The following is a 15,268-nucleotide window of genomic DNA, read 5'->3' as shown; positions in this document are numbered from 1 at the left end:
GGATGCTAGGAGGCTGCAAGGTGACTTGGATAGGCTGGGTGAATGGGCAAATGCATGGCAGATGCAGTATAATGTGGATAAATGTGAGGTTATCCACTTTGGTGACAAAAACAGGAAAGTAGACTTTTATCTGAATGGTGGCCGATTAGGAAAAGGGGAGATGCAACGAGACCTGGGTGTCATGGTACACCAGTCATTGAAAGTAGGCATGCAGGTGCAGCAGGCAGTGAAGAAAGCGAATGGTATGTTAGCATTCATAGCAAAAGGATTTGAGTATAGGAGCAGGGAGGTTCTACTGCAGTTGTACAGGGTCTTGGTGAGACCACACCTGGAGTATTGCGTACAGTTTTGGTCTCCTAATCTGAGAAAAGACATTCTTGCCATAGAGGGAGTACAGAGAAGGTTCACCAGACTGATTCCTGGGATGTCAGGACTTTCATATGAAGAAAGACTGGATAGACTCGGCTTGTACTCGCTAGAATTTAGAAGATTGAGGGGGGATCTTATAGAAACTTTCAAATTTCTTAAGGGGTTGGGCAGGCTAGATGCAGGAAGATTGTTCCTGATGTTGGGGAAGTCCAGAACAAGGGGTCACAGTTTAAGGATAAGGGGGAAGTCTTTTAGGACCGAGATGAGAAAATCATTTTTCACACAGAGAGTGGTGAATCTCTGGAGTTCTCTGCCACAGAAGGTAGTTGAGGCCAGTTCATTGGCTATATTTAAGAGGGAGTTAGATGTGGCCCTTGTGGCTAAATGGATCAGGGGGTATAGAGTGAAGGCAGGTACAGGATACTGAGTTGGATGATCAGCCATGATCATATTGAATGATCGAAGGCTCGAAGGGCTGAATGGCCTACCTCTGCACCTAATTTCTATGTCTATGTCTATAATTTCAGGTAGTCCCTGCTATCTCCTTCTTTCCCCTCTCCTTCCCAGCTCTCCCACAGCCCACTGTCTCCTCCGCCTCCTCCTTTCTTCTTCCTGTCCCCCCAACCCCACATCATTCTGAAGAAGGGTTTCGACCCGAAACTTCGCCTATTTCCTTCGCTCCATAGATGCTGCCTCGCCCGCTGAGTTTCTCCAGCATTTTTGTCTACCTACAAAACTGCAAATGTTCTTTTGTCTATAAATTTGCAGGATGGAACGGTCATCATTCATACAATTCGACAGGGACAGTATATGAGGACTCTTCGACCACCCTGTGAGAGCTCCCTCCCACTCTCCATTCCCAACCTGTCTATTTCATGGGAGGGGCACATAATTGTCAACATCGTGATCGAAGGAAAGTCAAATTTTAAGGTAAATTTTAAATCTATTATTATTATCTTGGGCTGTATAAAACGGATATACAAGAAAGCCTAATTAGCAGCCTGAATTGACCAGTTAAATTACGTGAAGATGCAGTAGATTGAAAATAGTTTTCAAACCAGTGATCCATGTGCTTCACTATCTTAGGTGAAAATTAATTGATGTATGAATTGTGTGATGAAATTTGTTTTATGTAATTTTTGTTTAATTGTATGCTTGAAATTATTAGAAGAGACCAATTGGGTCCACATTCCACTATATTTCAACTTCTGAACAAACGGTTATGATTAGTGATATGCAATTTTTATATTGCTTTGTCATTGTGTGCTTTCAGTGAGTGATTATCATTTTTTTAAATATTTAAGAAAGCAGATGATTATTTATTTTTCTCACCCTCCAAACAGAGCAGTAGATGTACACATTGATGAATTCAAGTTTGCTATAGGGAGGTTGCACGGCATTCGAGGTCACTACCCGTGGCCCGTACTGTTGCCACGAAACGCCTTCTGGAGTACACACGGTGAACTGCAGGCAAACACTGGCTTCCAGTACAGCGGGCCCGTCTTCTGTCCCAGCATCCGGAATCCATTCTCACTGGTTCCACACTCACGGACCCTGGGCCGTCTGTCCCTGTGGCCGGTGTTTGGCGGCTGAAACATGGCAGCGAGGCTACAGACAGCTCGGCACCCGTGGGAGGGAAATCACCCTGTGTGGGGGTCGGGAGGGGTGAATCACCCCGTGTATGGGTCGGGAGGGGGGGGGTGGATCACCACGTGTGTGGGTCGGGCGTCGGTGGGGTGAATCACCCCGGTGTGTGGGTCGGGGTCAGGGGTGAATCACCCCGGGGTGGTGGTCGGGGTCCGGTGCTGGTGCAGCGCGGTCAGTGACTGGGTGGGCGGAGGGACCAGACTGTCCCCAACTCTGCTGCAGCTGATGAGGACGTTGCCAGTTTTGTGTCCCCGTGTGTCCGATGCCCGGAGCCGCGGCCCCGCTCAACCCGGCCCCATGTGTGGGTGCTTCTGACCCACAGCCCGTGACAGTGCGGCAGCACAGGGAGAGACGGGGCGGGAGGCGACGTGGCCGGACAGCGTTGAACCCGGGGAGAGTGGGGGCTGTCCCGAGGGATCCGCTCCTTCAGCCGCTTACACCTTGGTGCTCGCGTTCAGAGCGCTTAGTCACCCTCCAGCCCCAGGCGGTCGTGGGCCGGGACTTGCCCTCAATCCGCCGGCAAGCTGCTCTTTCGCAAGTCAGTGAACAGCAGTGATTTTGGTAGTTTTCTCTCACGGTTACCGCTATTTCCACAATTTTTTGCAGCACATAAATTGACCATTTTGCTGTTTTTTAACAGGTAAGAACATACATGTTTCGTGTGTTACTAGTGTATGCTGGAAGCTGCCTTGTACTCCAGAAGGATTGAGCTACCCCGTGCATCACGCCCTTTGACCTTTTGACCTTACGTGCAACCTCCCTATATTGGGCTAGAATCTGTCAATGATCTAGTTTCATGTTCTTCCCCTGTACATCCCAAGAACTGCAGGAAAAGCCACAGTTAAACGGTGTCTCGTTACACCTGAGTATCAACAAAGAAATAAAAGATGAAACTAGAGATAAGAATAAGCTTAAACAATTACAGTGAATGCTGAAAATATGAAATAAAAACAATAAAGAGTGTGGCGCCGCCTAATGACAGCGGCTCGACTGCAGTCCGTCTGTCTTTTAAAAAATGTTGTCCCATTGGATATGTTTTTGCTTTTAATTTTTATTATTTTTTAGCTGAGTATATGTGGGGGGTGGGAGGGGGACCGTTTAATCTCTTCCCTGTAAGGGGACCCGACTTTTTTCCTGTCGGATCTGCAATGTCGTTGGGCCTAACATCATGGAGCCGGCCAACTTCTGAACGGGAAGAGCTGTGGTGGCGCGCAGCTGCGACCCAACTTCCGAGCTTCGGAAGCTCCGGCCACAGGCCCGGTGGATGGTAACATCGGGAGCTCGCAGGTCCCTGGTGGGAGACCGCTTTTCGGAGCTCCCACAACGGCAACTTCTCCCGCCGAAATCGCGGGGTTTAAAGGACTCGGAGCGTGGCCTAACATCGCCCGGCGCGGCTTAATGGCTGCGGGACTTACCATCGCTCGCCGGGGGCTTGAACATCGGGAGCCCCAGTCGCCTTGACATTGCAGTTGGACTGCTGGACCGCGGGAGAATAACAAAGGGAAGAAATAAGACTTTTGCCTTCCATCACAGTGAGGAGGTGTTGGAGATTCACTGTGATGGAAGTTTGAGTAAATTGTGTTAAGTGTGGCCCTTAGGTATTTTTTGTAACGTTAAGACTGTAGAAATGCAATTTTGTTCAAACCAAGCTGTTTGAATGACAATAAAAGGCATTTTATTCTATTCTATTCTATTCTAAATGCTGGAATATCAGATCAGACAAAATTCGTGTAGAGAGAAATAGTTAACATTCAACATTGTTGGGTTGGCTTCTCTCATGACTACTTTTGACCCTATTTCTGCAGGACAAAAATGCTCTACATCTGTACTCAGTGAATGGCAAGCATTTGATAAGCGAAACTATAAAGGAACAATTATCTGACATGTGCGTCAGTGGAGAACATATTGTGCTGGGCAGTGTGGAAGGCTTTCTGTGTATAAGGGATCTGTACAGGTGAGAGTGATATTGCTAAACATTGTGATTAGAAAATAACATCAATGTCAAACATTATTTTGTACATTTCTGGTGGCTAGATACTTTATCACTAAAAATCACCTTTCATCAATTTGATGGGATATTCAGAAACATTCTGTTCTTGCTGGTGAAGAAATGCTTGGAGTTAAATTATTGAAGACGAGAACTTAATTCTGACAGTAAACGAGCATTCGGTCACATATAACGCAGCCGATGTAATAATTACTGTTCAGGTTAGGGTTAGAATCATAAAGCATGGCAACGGGTCCTTCCGCCCAATGTCCATGCAGATCATGTTGAACTAGTCCCATCTGCCCATACTCCTTGAACCATTCCTATCCATGTACAGTGCATTCAGAAAATATTCAGACCTCATCACTTTTTCCACATTTTACGTTACAGCCTTATTTTAAAATGGATTAAATTCTTATTTTTTAAATTATCAATCTACACACAATACCCCAGAATGAAGAAGTGAAAACAGGTGTTCAGAAATGTTTGCAAAGTAATTAAAAATAAATAACTGAAATATCACATTTACATAAATATTCAGACCCTTTGCTATGACACTCAAAATTGAGAGGTACATCCTGTTTCCATTGATTATCCTTGAGATGTTTGATTGGAGTCCACCAGTGGTAAATTCATTTGATTGGACATGATTTGGAAAGGCACACACCTGTCTATATGAGGTCCCACATTTGGCAGTGCATGTCAGAGCAAAAACCAAGCCATGAGGATGAAGGAAGTGTCTGTAAACCTCAGAGACATGATTGTGTCGAGACACAGGTCTGGGGAAGGGTATAAAACAATGTCTGCAGTATTGCAGGTCTCGGAGAGCACAGTGGCCTCTGTCATTCTTAAATGGAAGAACTTTGGAACCACCAGGCCTATTCATAGAGCTGGCTACCCGGCCAAATTGAGCAATAGGGGGAGAAGGGCCTTGGTCAGGGAAGTGACCAAGAACCCGATGGTCACTCTGACAGCGCTCCAGAGTTCCTCTGTGGAGATGGGAGAACCTTCCGGAAGGACAACTATATCTGCAGCACTCCACCAATCAGGCCTTTATGGTAGAGTGGCCAGACGGAAGCCACTCCTCAGTAAAAGGCATATGACAGCCCGCTTGGAGTTTGCCAAAAGGCACCTAAAGGACTCTTAAAGCCCTGTCCCACTGTGCAAGTTCACCCAAGAGCTCTCCCGAGTTAAAAAAAAATCAAAACTCGTGGTAAGCACGTAGAATGAACGGAGCGGGTACGTCGGAGCACGGGACGTCTCTTAGCGCTAACGGCAAGTACTCGGGAAACATGGTTACTCGTGAAGAGTTTTCAACATGTTGAAAAATGTCCACGAGTAAAATATACTCGGGATGTAAAAATTTGATACTTTTTAACACCTAGTCATACCGTAGTCGCTCGTGAGTTTACCGTAGTAGGACTTGGTGTCCTATATCACTATTGTATGTTCATGATGGAAATAAGAATACTCAGTACATTCATTACCTTTGAATTGTAATTTTATGTAATCCTCCCATAATTTCTGAGTTCCATTTCACAATATCTATCAGACATACAGAATGTTGCAAGGTAATATTTTGCCCAAACTCAGTTGTATCTTTCTTTCTCAATAAATATCACAAAATATGCCATTTTCAGCCACATTATGACAAAATATAGAATGTAGGTTATTTGTAATCAGTCACCCCATCCTAGAAACAACAGTACTTAAAGAAGAACATTTGTTTTACTAATTTACAAGCATGGTCCGTTGATCCATAATCCAGCATAATGTTGTGATAATTGCATGAAAGGTATTATTGTCTAAGAAATTTGGTGTGGAATGATAATCCATCTCAGTACTCATTTAGGCAAGTCCCAAGCTATAGATAATTTCCCCCCCACCCCCAATCCCCCTCAGACATACAGAATGTTACCTTACAACATTCTGTGTGTCTGATAGATATTGTGAAATGGAACTCAAAAATTATGGGAGGATTACATAAAACTACAATTCAAAGGTAATGAATATACTGAGTATTCTTATTTCTATCATGAACATACAATCGTGATATAGGACACCAGGTCCTACTACGGTAAACTCACGAGCTACTATGGTATGACTACGTGTTAAAAAGTATCAAATTTTTACATCCCGAGTATATTTTACTCCTGGACATTTTTCAACATGTTGAAAAATCTTCACTAGTTGCCACGTTTCCCGACTACCTGCCGTTAGCGCTAAGAGACGTCCCGAGCTCCGACGTACCCACTACGTTCATTCTACGTGCTTACCACAAGTTTTGATTTTTTTTTTTAACTCGGGAGCTCTTGGGTGAACTTGCACAGTGGGACAGGGCTTTAAGCATGAGAAACAAGATTCTCTGGTCTGATGAAATCAAGATTGAACTTTTTGGCCTGAATGCCAAGCGTCACGTCTGGAGGAAACCAGGCACCGCTCATCACCTGGCCAATACCATACCGATGGTGAAGCATGATGGTGGCAACATCATGATGTGGGGATGATTTTCAGTGGCAAGAGCTGGGAGACTAGTCAGAATCGAGTGAAAGATGAACGGAGCAAAGTACAGAGAGATCCTTGATGAAAACCTGCACCAGAGCGTTCTGGACCTCAGACTGGGGCGGAGGTTCACTTTCCAACAGGACAATGACCCTAAGCACACAGCCAAGACAACGCAGGATGTGAATGTCTTTGAGTGGCCCAGCCAGAGCCCAGACGTGAACCCGATCGAACATCTCTGGAGGACCCTGAAAATGTGCATTGAAATTCCCCATCCAACCTGACAGAGCTTGAGAGGATCTGCAGAGAAGAATGTGTATACCCAAAGTGTGCCAAGCTTGTAGCGTCATACCCAAGAAGACCGAGGCTGTAATCGCTGCCAAAGGTGCCTCAACAAAGTACTGAGAAAAGGGTCTTAATACTTATGTAAATGTGATATTTCAATTATTTATTTTTAATTACTTTGCAAAATTTTCTAAACACCTGTTTTCACTTCTTCATTCTGGGGTATTTTGTGTGGATTGATGATTAAAAAAAAGAAAATAATTTAATCTATTTTAAAATAATGTAACAAAATGTGGAAAAATTGAAGGGGTCTGAATACTTTCTGAATGCACTTACAGGTTGGGTGAGTGGGCAGATGCAGTTTAATGTGGACACATGTGAGGTTATCCACTTTGATAGCAAAAACAGGAAGGCAGATTACTATCTAAACGGTGTCAAGTTGGGGAAAGGGGAAGTACAACGGGATCTGGGGGTCCTTGTTCATCAGTCAATGAAAGTAAGCATGCAGGTACGGCAGGCAGTGAAGAAAGCGAATGGTATGTTGGCCTTTATAACAAGAGGAGTTGAGTATAGGAGCAAAGAGGTCCTTCTGCAGTTGTATAGGGCCCTAGTGAGACCACATCTGGAGTATTGTGTGCAGTTTTGGTCCCCTAATTTGAGGAAGAACATTTTTGCTATTGAGGGAGTGCAGTGTAGGCTTACAAGGTTAATTCCCGGGATGGCAGGACTGTCATATGCTGAGAGAATGGAGCAGCTGGGCCTGTATACTCTGGAGTTTAGAAGGATGAGAGGGCATCTTATTGAAACGTAAAAGATTATTAAGGGTTTGGATACACTAGAGGCAGGAAACATGTTCCCGATGTTGGGGGAAGTCCAGAACAAGGGGCCACAGCTTAAGAATAAAAGGTAAGCCATTTAGAATGGAGACGAGGAAACACTTTTTCTCACAGAGAGTTGTGAGTCTGTGGAATTCTCTGCCTCAGAGGGCTGTGGAGGACGGTTTTCTGGATACTTTCAAGAGAGAACTAGATAGTGGTCTTAAAGATAGTGTAGTCAGGGAATATGAGGAGAAGGCAGGAACGGGGTACTGATTGGGGATGATCAGCCATGATCACAATGAATGGAGGTGCTGGCTCGAAGGGCCGAATGGCCTACTCCTGTACCTATTGTCTATTGTCTATGCAAATGTCTTTTAAACTTTACAATTGTGCCCACCTCCACCACTTCTTCGGCCGCTTAATCCACATATCTACCACCCTCCATGGGGAAAAAGTTGCTCCGTGGGTCCATTTAAAATTTTTCATCTTAGACCTTTGCCCTCGAATTTTAGACTCCCCTATCTTTGGAAAAATACTGTGACCATGCCCCTCATGATTTTATAAATATCAATATTTAGTCACCCTCATCCTCCTCCACTGTAGTGAAAAAAGTTCCAAACTATGCAGTCGCTCCTTAACACAAAATATCTAGTCCTGGCAATTTCCCTATGAATATTTTCTGCCTTCTCTCTGGCTTCATTGCATTTTTGTTATCGTATGGTGACCAGAACTGCACACAATATTCTAGGGATAGTCTCACCGTCGCCCTGTACAGCTATAAAGTGACTTTCTGATCTTTGACTCAATGCATTCTCCGATGAAAACAGATATGCTCAATGCCGCCTTCACTTCCTTGTTCACTTTCTGGGCACTATGTAATGGTACCCTGAGGTTTCTCTGTTTTACATCACTCCCCTTGGCCGTGTCTCTCATTGTATACGTCCGGTCCTGAGTTAATTTACCAAAATTCACTTTGCGCTTGTTGAAGTTAACTTCTATCTTCTAAATACTTTGGAAAATCCTTGCATCATGAGAGGTGCTTTATAAATGTAAATCAATTTCTTTAATTACCATAATTTGTCAAAATATTAACATTTTATGTTTAATTTTAGCTTGAAGCTCAGCAACGCCCCATTGTCAATGAGGTTGCCAATTTATTGTGTGTCCATCACCAAGGAGAACAGCCACATCCTTGTGGGCCTGGCAGATGGTAAACTCATCATCGTGGGTGTGGGCAAACCAGCTGAGGTAAAGAATAAGGTCATTGCCTTTCCTATCACAGCTCAACCTTGCATCATCCAGCAGACTCCTGCCGCAGTGCAACCAATTTCAATAACAAACATTATGCTAGGGTACATGAGAGTAGGTTGTAGCACTAAGATTAGACAGGATGACTAATTATTAAAAAGAGGCTGCTTATTCTGTGTTTAATAACATTTATATAATCTGCCTATATGTGCTTAATTAGAAATTCCAATTAAGGACAAATCATCGATCATAATTTAAGGAAACAGTTGAACGTTTGGAGGTTTGCAGCAACTATGCAAATGGAAATGAGTGAAGAAGTTGTATTATATTGGTTTTTTAAATAATTTTAACGTTAGGAACCACATTTTCTTTTACATAGAGATGCTAACTTGATGCCCATACTTCAGGTGCCCATTATTATAACATTTTTTAAATACTCTGAAATCTTTTTTTCTAAAATTGTATGTTTTCCTTTATACCTGTGTCTACAATATGCACAAAAATATTCCTGACTATTGAATCTTGTCAAGTATGTGCATTTCACTTGTGTCTGCTCATTACTCGTAAAATGGCAGTATTTATTTTTTTATAGAAAATACTATCTGAGGTGAGATTTTAGCCTGAACAAGGTTGAAGGAGACACTGGTCTGCTGATCATTTTAATCTTTTTTTTAATTTTAATTTTTTCAGTTTAATTAAATCAACACAAAAAAGAAAAGGGACGTGTTAATAAGAAACACTCAAACAATACACAAAAGAAAAATACAAAAATATACAGAAACATAAAAGAAATATTAAAAAAAAATATATATATTCGTGACGATATAAATATATATATACTCGTGATGAAAAAAATTGTTACTTTTTACTCGTACGAGCCGCTACGAGACATCCACGAGCACCTACGGACCCGCTACGGACATTCTCCGAGTTCGAATCAGGGGAAAACTCGGGAGAACTCGTGAATTACCTCGTACAGTGGACAGGGGCTTAAGGGAGATGCAGCTACAAATTCAAAATGGTTTCTGTATTGATACCAAATCTTTAAAGTATTAAGCACAACAGGGTTTTTGATAAACAATGAAATCTTGGTTGGAAGAGAGGAATATATAAGAGCAGGTATAGAGGATGAAGGAGTGCAAGAGCGGGCTTCCAGTTCGCACCAAGCTAAATAAGGAAAATCAACCCAACAACGTATTTTATGAATGTGAGTAGCCCAGTAGTAGAATTGAAAGTTCGGTAAAGCGAGACCACCACTGAACTTACATCTTTGGAGTAATGATTTACGGACCCTCGGGGGCTTCGCACCCCATATAAAAGAGCTAATCATTTTGTCAAAGGAGTCAAAAAAATGTTTTGATAAGAATAAGGGAATTGATTGAAACCAATAAATAAATTTAGGAAAAACATTCATTTTAACAGCATTAATCTTCCCAATTAAAGAGAGGCAGGTTATTCCATCTCTGAAAATCAGATTTCACTTTAGTCATGAGCAGGGTGAAGTTGACAGACAAAAGACCTGAGAATGTACACGTCACATGATGCCAAGATACTTGAATCCCGAACGAGTGATTTTAAAGAGCAAATCAGCTTCCTGAAGTTGCAAACCTGCATTAATGGGGTGACATTCACTCTTTTGAAGATTTAGTTTATATCCTGAAAAAGAACTAAAAATATTCAGAATAGATAGAATACCCGGAAGACAAGATGCAGGATCAGTTCCATACAGCAACAAATCATCCGCATAGAGATAAACGATATTCGACACCGTTACGAATAACACCTTTAAAGGAAGTGGAGGTCCTTAAGGAAATGGCCAGTGGTTCAATAGCCAAAGCGAAGAGAGATGGAGAAAAAGGACAGCCCTGACGTGTCCCACGTTCTAGTGCAAAGTATTCAGAACGAATATCATTTGTTTGAACACTAGCTTGTGGCGATGCATACAGTAATCTTACCCAATTGATAAATTTACCTCCGAAACCAAATGTCTTCAATACCGCGAATAGGTACCCCCACTCAACACTATCGAATGCCTACTCAGCATCGAATGAGATTACAATCTCAGGTAAATTATTAGAATGTGTTGAATGAATAATATTTAAAAGAGTACGAGTGTTGAAAAATAGATGGCGTCCCTTAATAAAGCCATTCTATTCCTCAGAAATAATACTAGACAAAACCCTCTCAAGACGGAGGGCAATAGTTTTGGCAAAACTTTTACATCAGCATTCAGTAAAGACAGAGGTCTGTAAGAACCACAGGAAGTAGGGTCTTTATCTTTCTTTAAAATAAAAACTATCGAAGCTTGAGTCAGTGTGGGAGGTAACAAACCATTTTCCAAAGATTCACTGAACACCAACAAAAGTAGAGGTGCCAATTTATCAATAAATTTCTTTAGAAACTTTATTGGAAATCCATCAGGACCTGGGGCTTTGTTAGATTGCATTGCTGTAATTGCAAAACGTCGTTCATCAAGGGAAAGTGGAGCATCCAATTCTTTTGCACGGTCAGAATCAATGGTAGGATTCTCAAGATTGGCCAGGAACTGATTCATTTTGGTAGTATCAGCAGGGAATTCTGATTTGTATAGGGAAGAATAAAATGATTTAAATGTGGTATTAATTTCCACAGGATCCGTAACAGTCGTGTTAGAAACATTATTAATTTGAGGTATAAGATGTGAGGTGAACTTACGTTTTAATTGGTGTGCTAGTAATCGATTTGCTTTGTCACCATGTTTATAATAAGTACCACGGGTTTGTAACAACAGTCGCTCAGCACTTCTGGTAGAAATAAGATCAAACTCCGCTTGAAGATTAAGATGCTTCTTAAATAGTTCTGGAGAAGGATCGGATGAACATTCTTGATTGAGGCTATTAATAGCAGAAGTAAGCTCTGTAAGCCTGGTATTGCGTTTTTTATTAGAATAGGAGGAATATGAAATCTGCCCTCTAAGAAAAGCTTTCAGCAACTCCCAAATTAATGAAAAAGATGAAGATTCATTCTGGTTAAAGAAAAGAAACTCATCAATTGAGTTTGAAATAAATTCGCAAAATGTTTTATCAGCCAACAATAATTAGTTAAATCTCCAAAGGGGGTGGGGGGGGCGGGGGGTAAATTTATGTATGGATAACTGAATATCTAGAAATAATGGTGCATGATCAGATATTAGAATACTTAAATAATCTGAGGAAACAACACATGAGTTGAGACTATCTATAAAGAAATAATCTATTCTTGAATATGATTGATGTACCTGAAAAAGAAAGATAACTTTTTGGTTGAGGGGTTATGAAGTCTCCAAGGGTCAACTAAACCACTCTGGGTCATAAAATCAGAAAAGGTTTTAGACATTGCTGATTGGGATAAAGTGCGGGGACTAGAACGATCTTACATTAGGTCAAACACACAATTCAGATCATCTCCAAAAATTAACAAATGGATATTTAAATGAGGTATATTACTAAGTAATTTATTCGAGAATTCAGCATCATCAAAGTTAGGTGCATAGACATTTACTAACAACACCTTTGTCTGCATTAATGTACTTGCAACTATAAGATATCGACCATTTTTATCAGCAATAACATCAGTAGATAAAAACTGAATTCATTTATTAATTAAAATAGCAATCCCTCTAACTTTAGAATTAAAATTGGAGTGGTAGACCTGACCTATCCAAGAGGACTGCAGCCTATGATGATCTTTAAGTCTAAGATGAATCTCCTGTACAAATACTATGTCAGGGTTAAATACTATGTATTTGTATATTTTGCTGAATCAAATTCACTCAGTTCTTTAAGTTGTGAATTTTTTTTCCTCTTTTGTTTTCTTTCTTCCGCGAGCAGATGCGATCAGGGCAGATTTCCAGAAAGTTCTGGGGTTCAAGCAAACGTCTGAATCAGATATCATCCGGAGAAACGGAGTACAACCCTCAAAGTGAACACAAATGACAGGACGAAAGGGTGGAAAATAAACATTGCTTGGCTTCCTGTTCGCTGTAACTGATCATTCCATTTTTCCTTATTCCATCTGATCGTCACCTGAATAAGACTATGCAGCAAATTAGTATGGACCCAATCATGTGCTAAAAAGTGCATTCCTCTGTGCCCTACCCTGGACAAGAATGCAATTTATTTGCATCCAAGTAAGATTGCTCTTGGTTGTGCGTGAAGAGGGCTACTTTTTTGCTTTTTAAAAAATGGATCAAAATACCAATGGGCATTTTTTTAAATGTTTAATATCTAAGGGCCAGTTGAGAAGAAAAAAGATCCTGTGAGTGAGTCTCATGAATATTAAGGCAGATGAAGGTAGTTGGTTGCTAGGTTAAACAGCATTAAATGGAAAGATTTTTTCATTGGTCTCGCTCTCAAAAAGAGTTGCCCCAGTTATCATACATCTCTGAAGAATGTATTTGTAACCCAGAGTCGGTCTCCTGTTGTGACTGCCTGGTGCGAACTTGAAATGTTGGTGAGATAAATGTTCCTCTTTGCGCTCAGTACAATGGCCTTTAAACCCAAGATTATGGAAATACTAATCCTGTCTGTACACTTTTGGGATGTGGCAGACAAACTGTCATCAGAATGATTTTCTCTTTCCAACCCACATCAACCCTGCCTAATGTAAAGAAACCTTTTATCTAAATTATTGGGTGTTTCATGTTAATCAAGCACAATATTTAATGTTATGCCTTTCTTCACATTTTTTGGGGGAGATTAACTTCTACTGTACTATCGGACAAATGTAAATGCATTAGCCTCTATTTCCCTGCGTACTGTTTTCTCTGTGCACTTTATATTGTAAACATAATTTATGGAATCAATTTTTATTTGTTTTTTTTTTCAATTTGCTATTCCTTTTAAAATGCAGACCAATTTTGTAGCTGCTCACATAAGGGGACAATGCAGGATTTAAATATTGTCTAAATCTGCCAATCCTTATCCTCCCTTATCCTCGTCCCCTAGCTACGACCATTTTCACCTGGTTCAGCTTCTGTTATAGATAAAAAGAATATGGAGGAGAGAGAAATGTGGGGAGGTGGATGTCAATGGGAAAATTATATATTGGAACTGCATTATGCTGATACCCCTCTTTTGGACCTCAATACCACCTACATCATAAGGCTCCAGTTGAATGGAAGATGGCATTCCCAATTTCCTCCAGCCTTTGGAGCTTTACAGGTAAATTTGTAACCTGTTTTAATGGCAAGAAATAAGTTTCACTCATTCAAATGATTGGTCAGTTCCACAGATGCCTTTTGCTGTCAATACTGACTATATGTTGTAGATATTGTAAAAAAAAAAAAGCACTTGGTTAAGGATGCCACACCATTTTAACCAGAGAAAGGACATATGTTGGAAACACTGAGATGGTGAGAAAGCAGGAAGGGTTTAGAGGGATATAGAAAAAAACTGATACCAATTCAAAGTATACCACAGATAGAGGTTGTCAGAATGGATCTGGGAATTGCAAATAGTTTTCTGTAATAGTGGGAACAAATACTGCCACCTACTTCCTCACGTCAAATGTGATACAAAGTAGGCATGAAGGTTTTTAATTTGAACAGCAGCCTTGGAAACAGCTTAAAGGGGAATAATGTTATGGGATTCCAAGGAGAAAGTAGGAATATGAAAACATTTGTGACATTAAGAATGATATATTTTTTTCAAATAGTACTTTACAGAGGATTAATGATTTGTAAATAGTTGATTTCTGTTCACAATCAAGTATTTAACACAGCTCTGATACCAGGAGCTAGATTCTTCCTGCGTAAATTGATCACTATTTTGAATTGGAGGGATAGATATCACCTTTTTTACCCAAAGAGCCAATTAAGGACTGATTCAATCCATATTCTGCTAATTATTGAATTATTATTTGATATTAGCATTATAAATATTTTGGAACAGAGCACAGGTCATAATTTAGAGTCATGCAGCATGGGAACAGGCCCTTTGGCCACACTTGCCCCTGCCCACCAAAATGTCCCATTTACACTAGTCCCACCTGCCTACATTTGGCCTATATCCCTCTAAACCTTTCCTTTCCATGTACTTGAAACAAATGCTTTTCAAATTTTGTTATAGTACCTGCCTCAACTGGCACCTCTGGCAGCTCATTCCATATACCCATCACTCTGCGTGAAAATGTTCCCCCTCAGTTTCCTATTAATCCTTCCCCTCTTGCCTTACATCTATGTCCCCTGTTTCATATATGTGCATAGTATGACATTGAGAGTTGTAAAGTAGTCAGCTGTCATTGAGTTGGAGTTTTATTTTCTTGCAAATTATAATAAACTTGGGGACGTGTGTGTTTGTTTTGTAAATGTGGCATTCTGGTCAAATATCCTGTTAATTTTATTTTGAGAATTAATTTGTTTTAAGGCAATAATTTAAGGATATAAAGGCTCACA

At 40.9% G+C, this 15,268-nt stretch overlaps 1 protein-coding gene across 7 annotated transcripts in view; it reads left to right on the top strand.

Annotated features, from left to right (window-relative positions):
- The window catches only part of nbeal1 (neurobeachin like 1), a 248,860-nt gene extending 233,989 nt beyond the window's left edge, over positions 1-14,871 (top strand). For 4 of the 7 annotated variants that reach the window (XM_033024391.1, XM_033024389.1, XM_033024388.1 and 1 more), the window contains 4 exons: positions 1,138-1,299; positions 3,822-3,970; positions 8,721-8,868; positions 12,705-14,871. In XM_033024391.1, the coding sequence (XP_032880282.1) occupies positions 1,138-1,299; positions 3,822-3,970; positions 8,721-8,868; positions 12,705-12,809 (564 nt within the window). In that variant the 3' untranslated portion in view covers positions 12,810-14,871. The remainder of the gene's footprint in view (positions 1-1,137; positions 1,300-3,821; positions 3,971-8,720; positions 8,869-12,704) is intronic. The other 3 variants (XM_033024393.1, XM_033024394.1, XM_033024390.1) reach the window with 1 other exon arrangement.
- Positions 14,872-15,268: the final 397 nt, after the last annotated feature.

This window comes from Amblyraja radiata, chromosome 7, assembly GCF_010909765.2.
Source record: "Amblyraja radiata isolate CabotCenter1 chromosome 7, sAmbRad1.1.pri, whole genome shotgun sequence".
Taxonomy (NCBI): domain Eukaryota; kingdom Metazoa; phylum Chordata; class Chondrichthyes; order Rajiformes; family Rajidae; genus Amblyraja; species Amblyraja radiata.
This window is presented reverse-complemented; position numbering and strand designations above follow the sequence as displayed.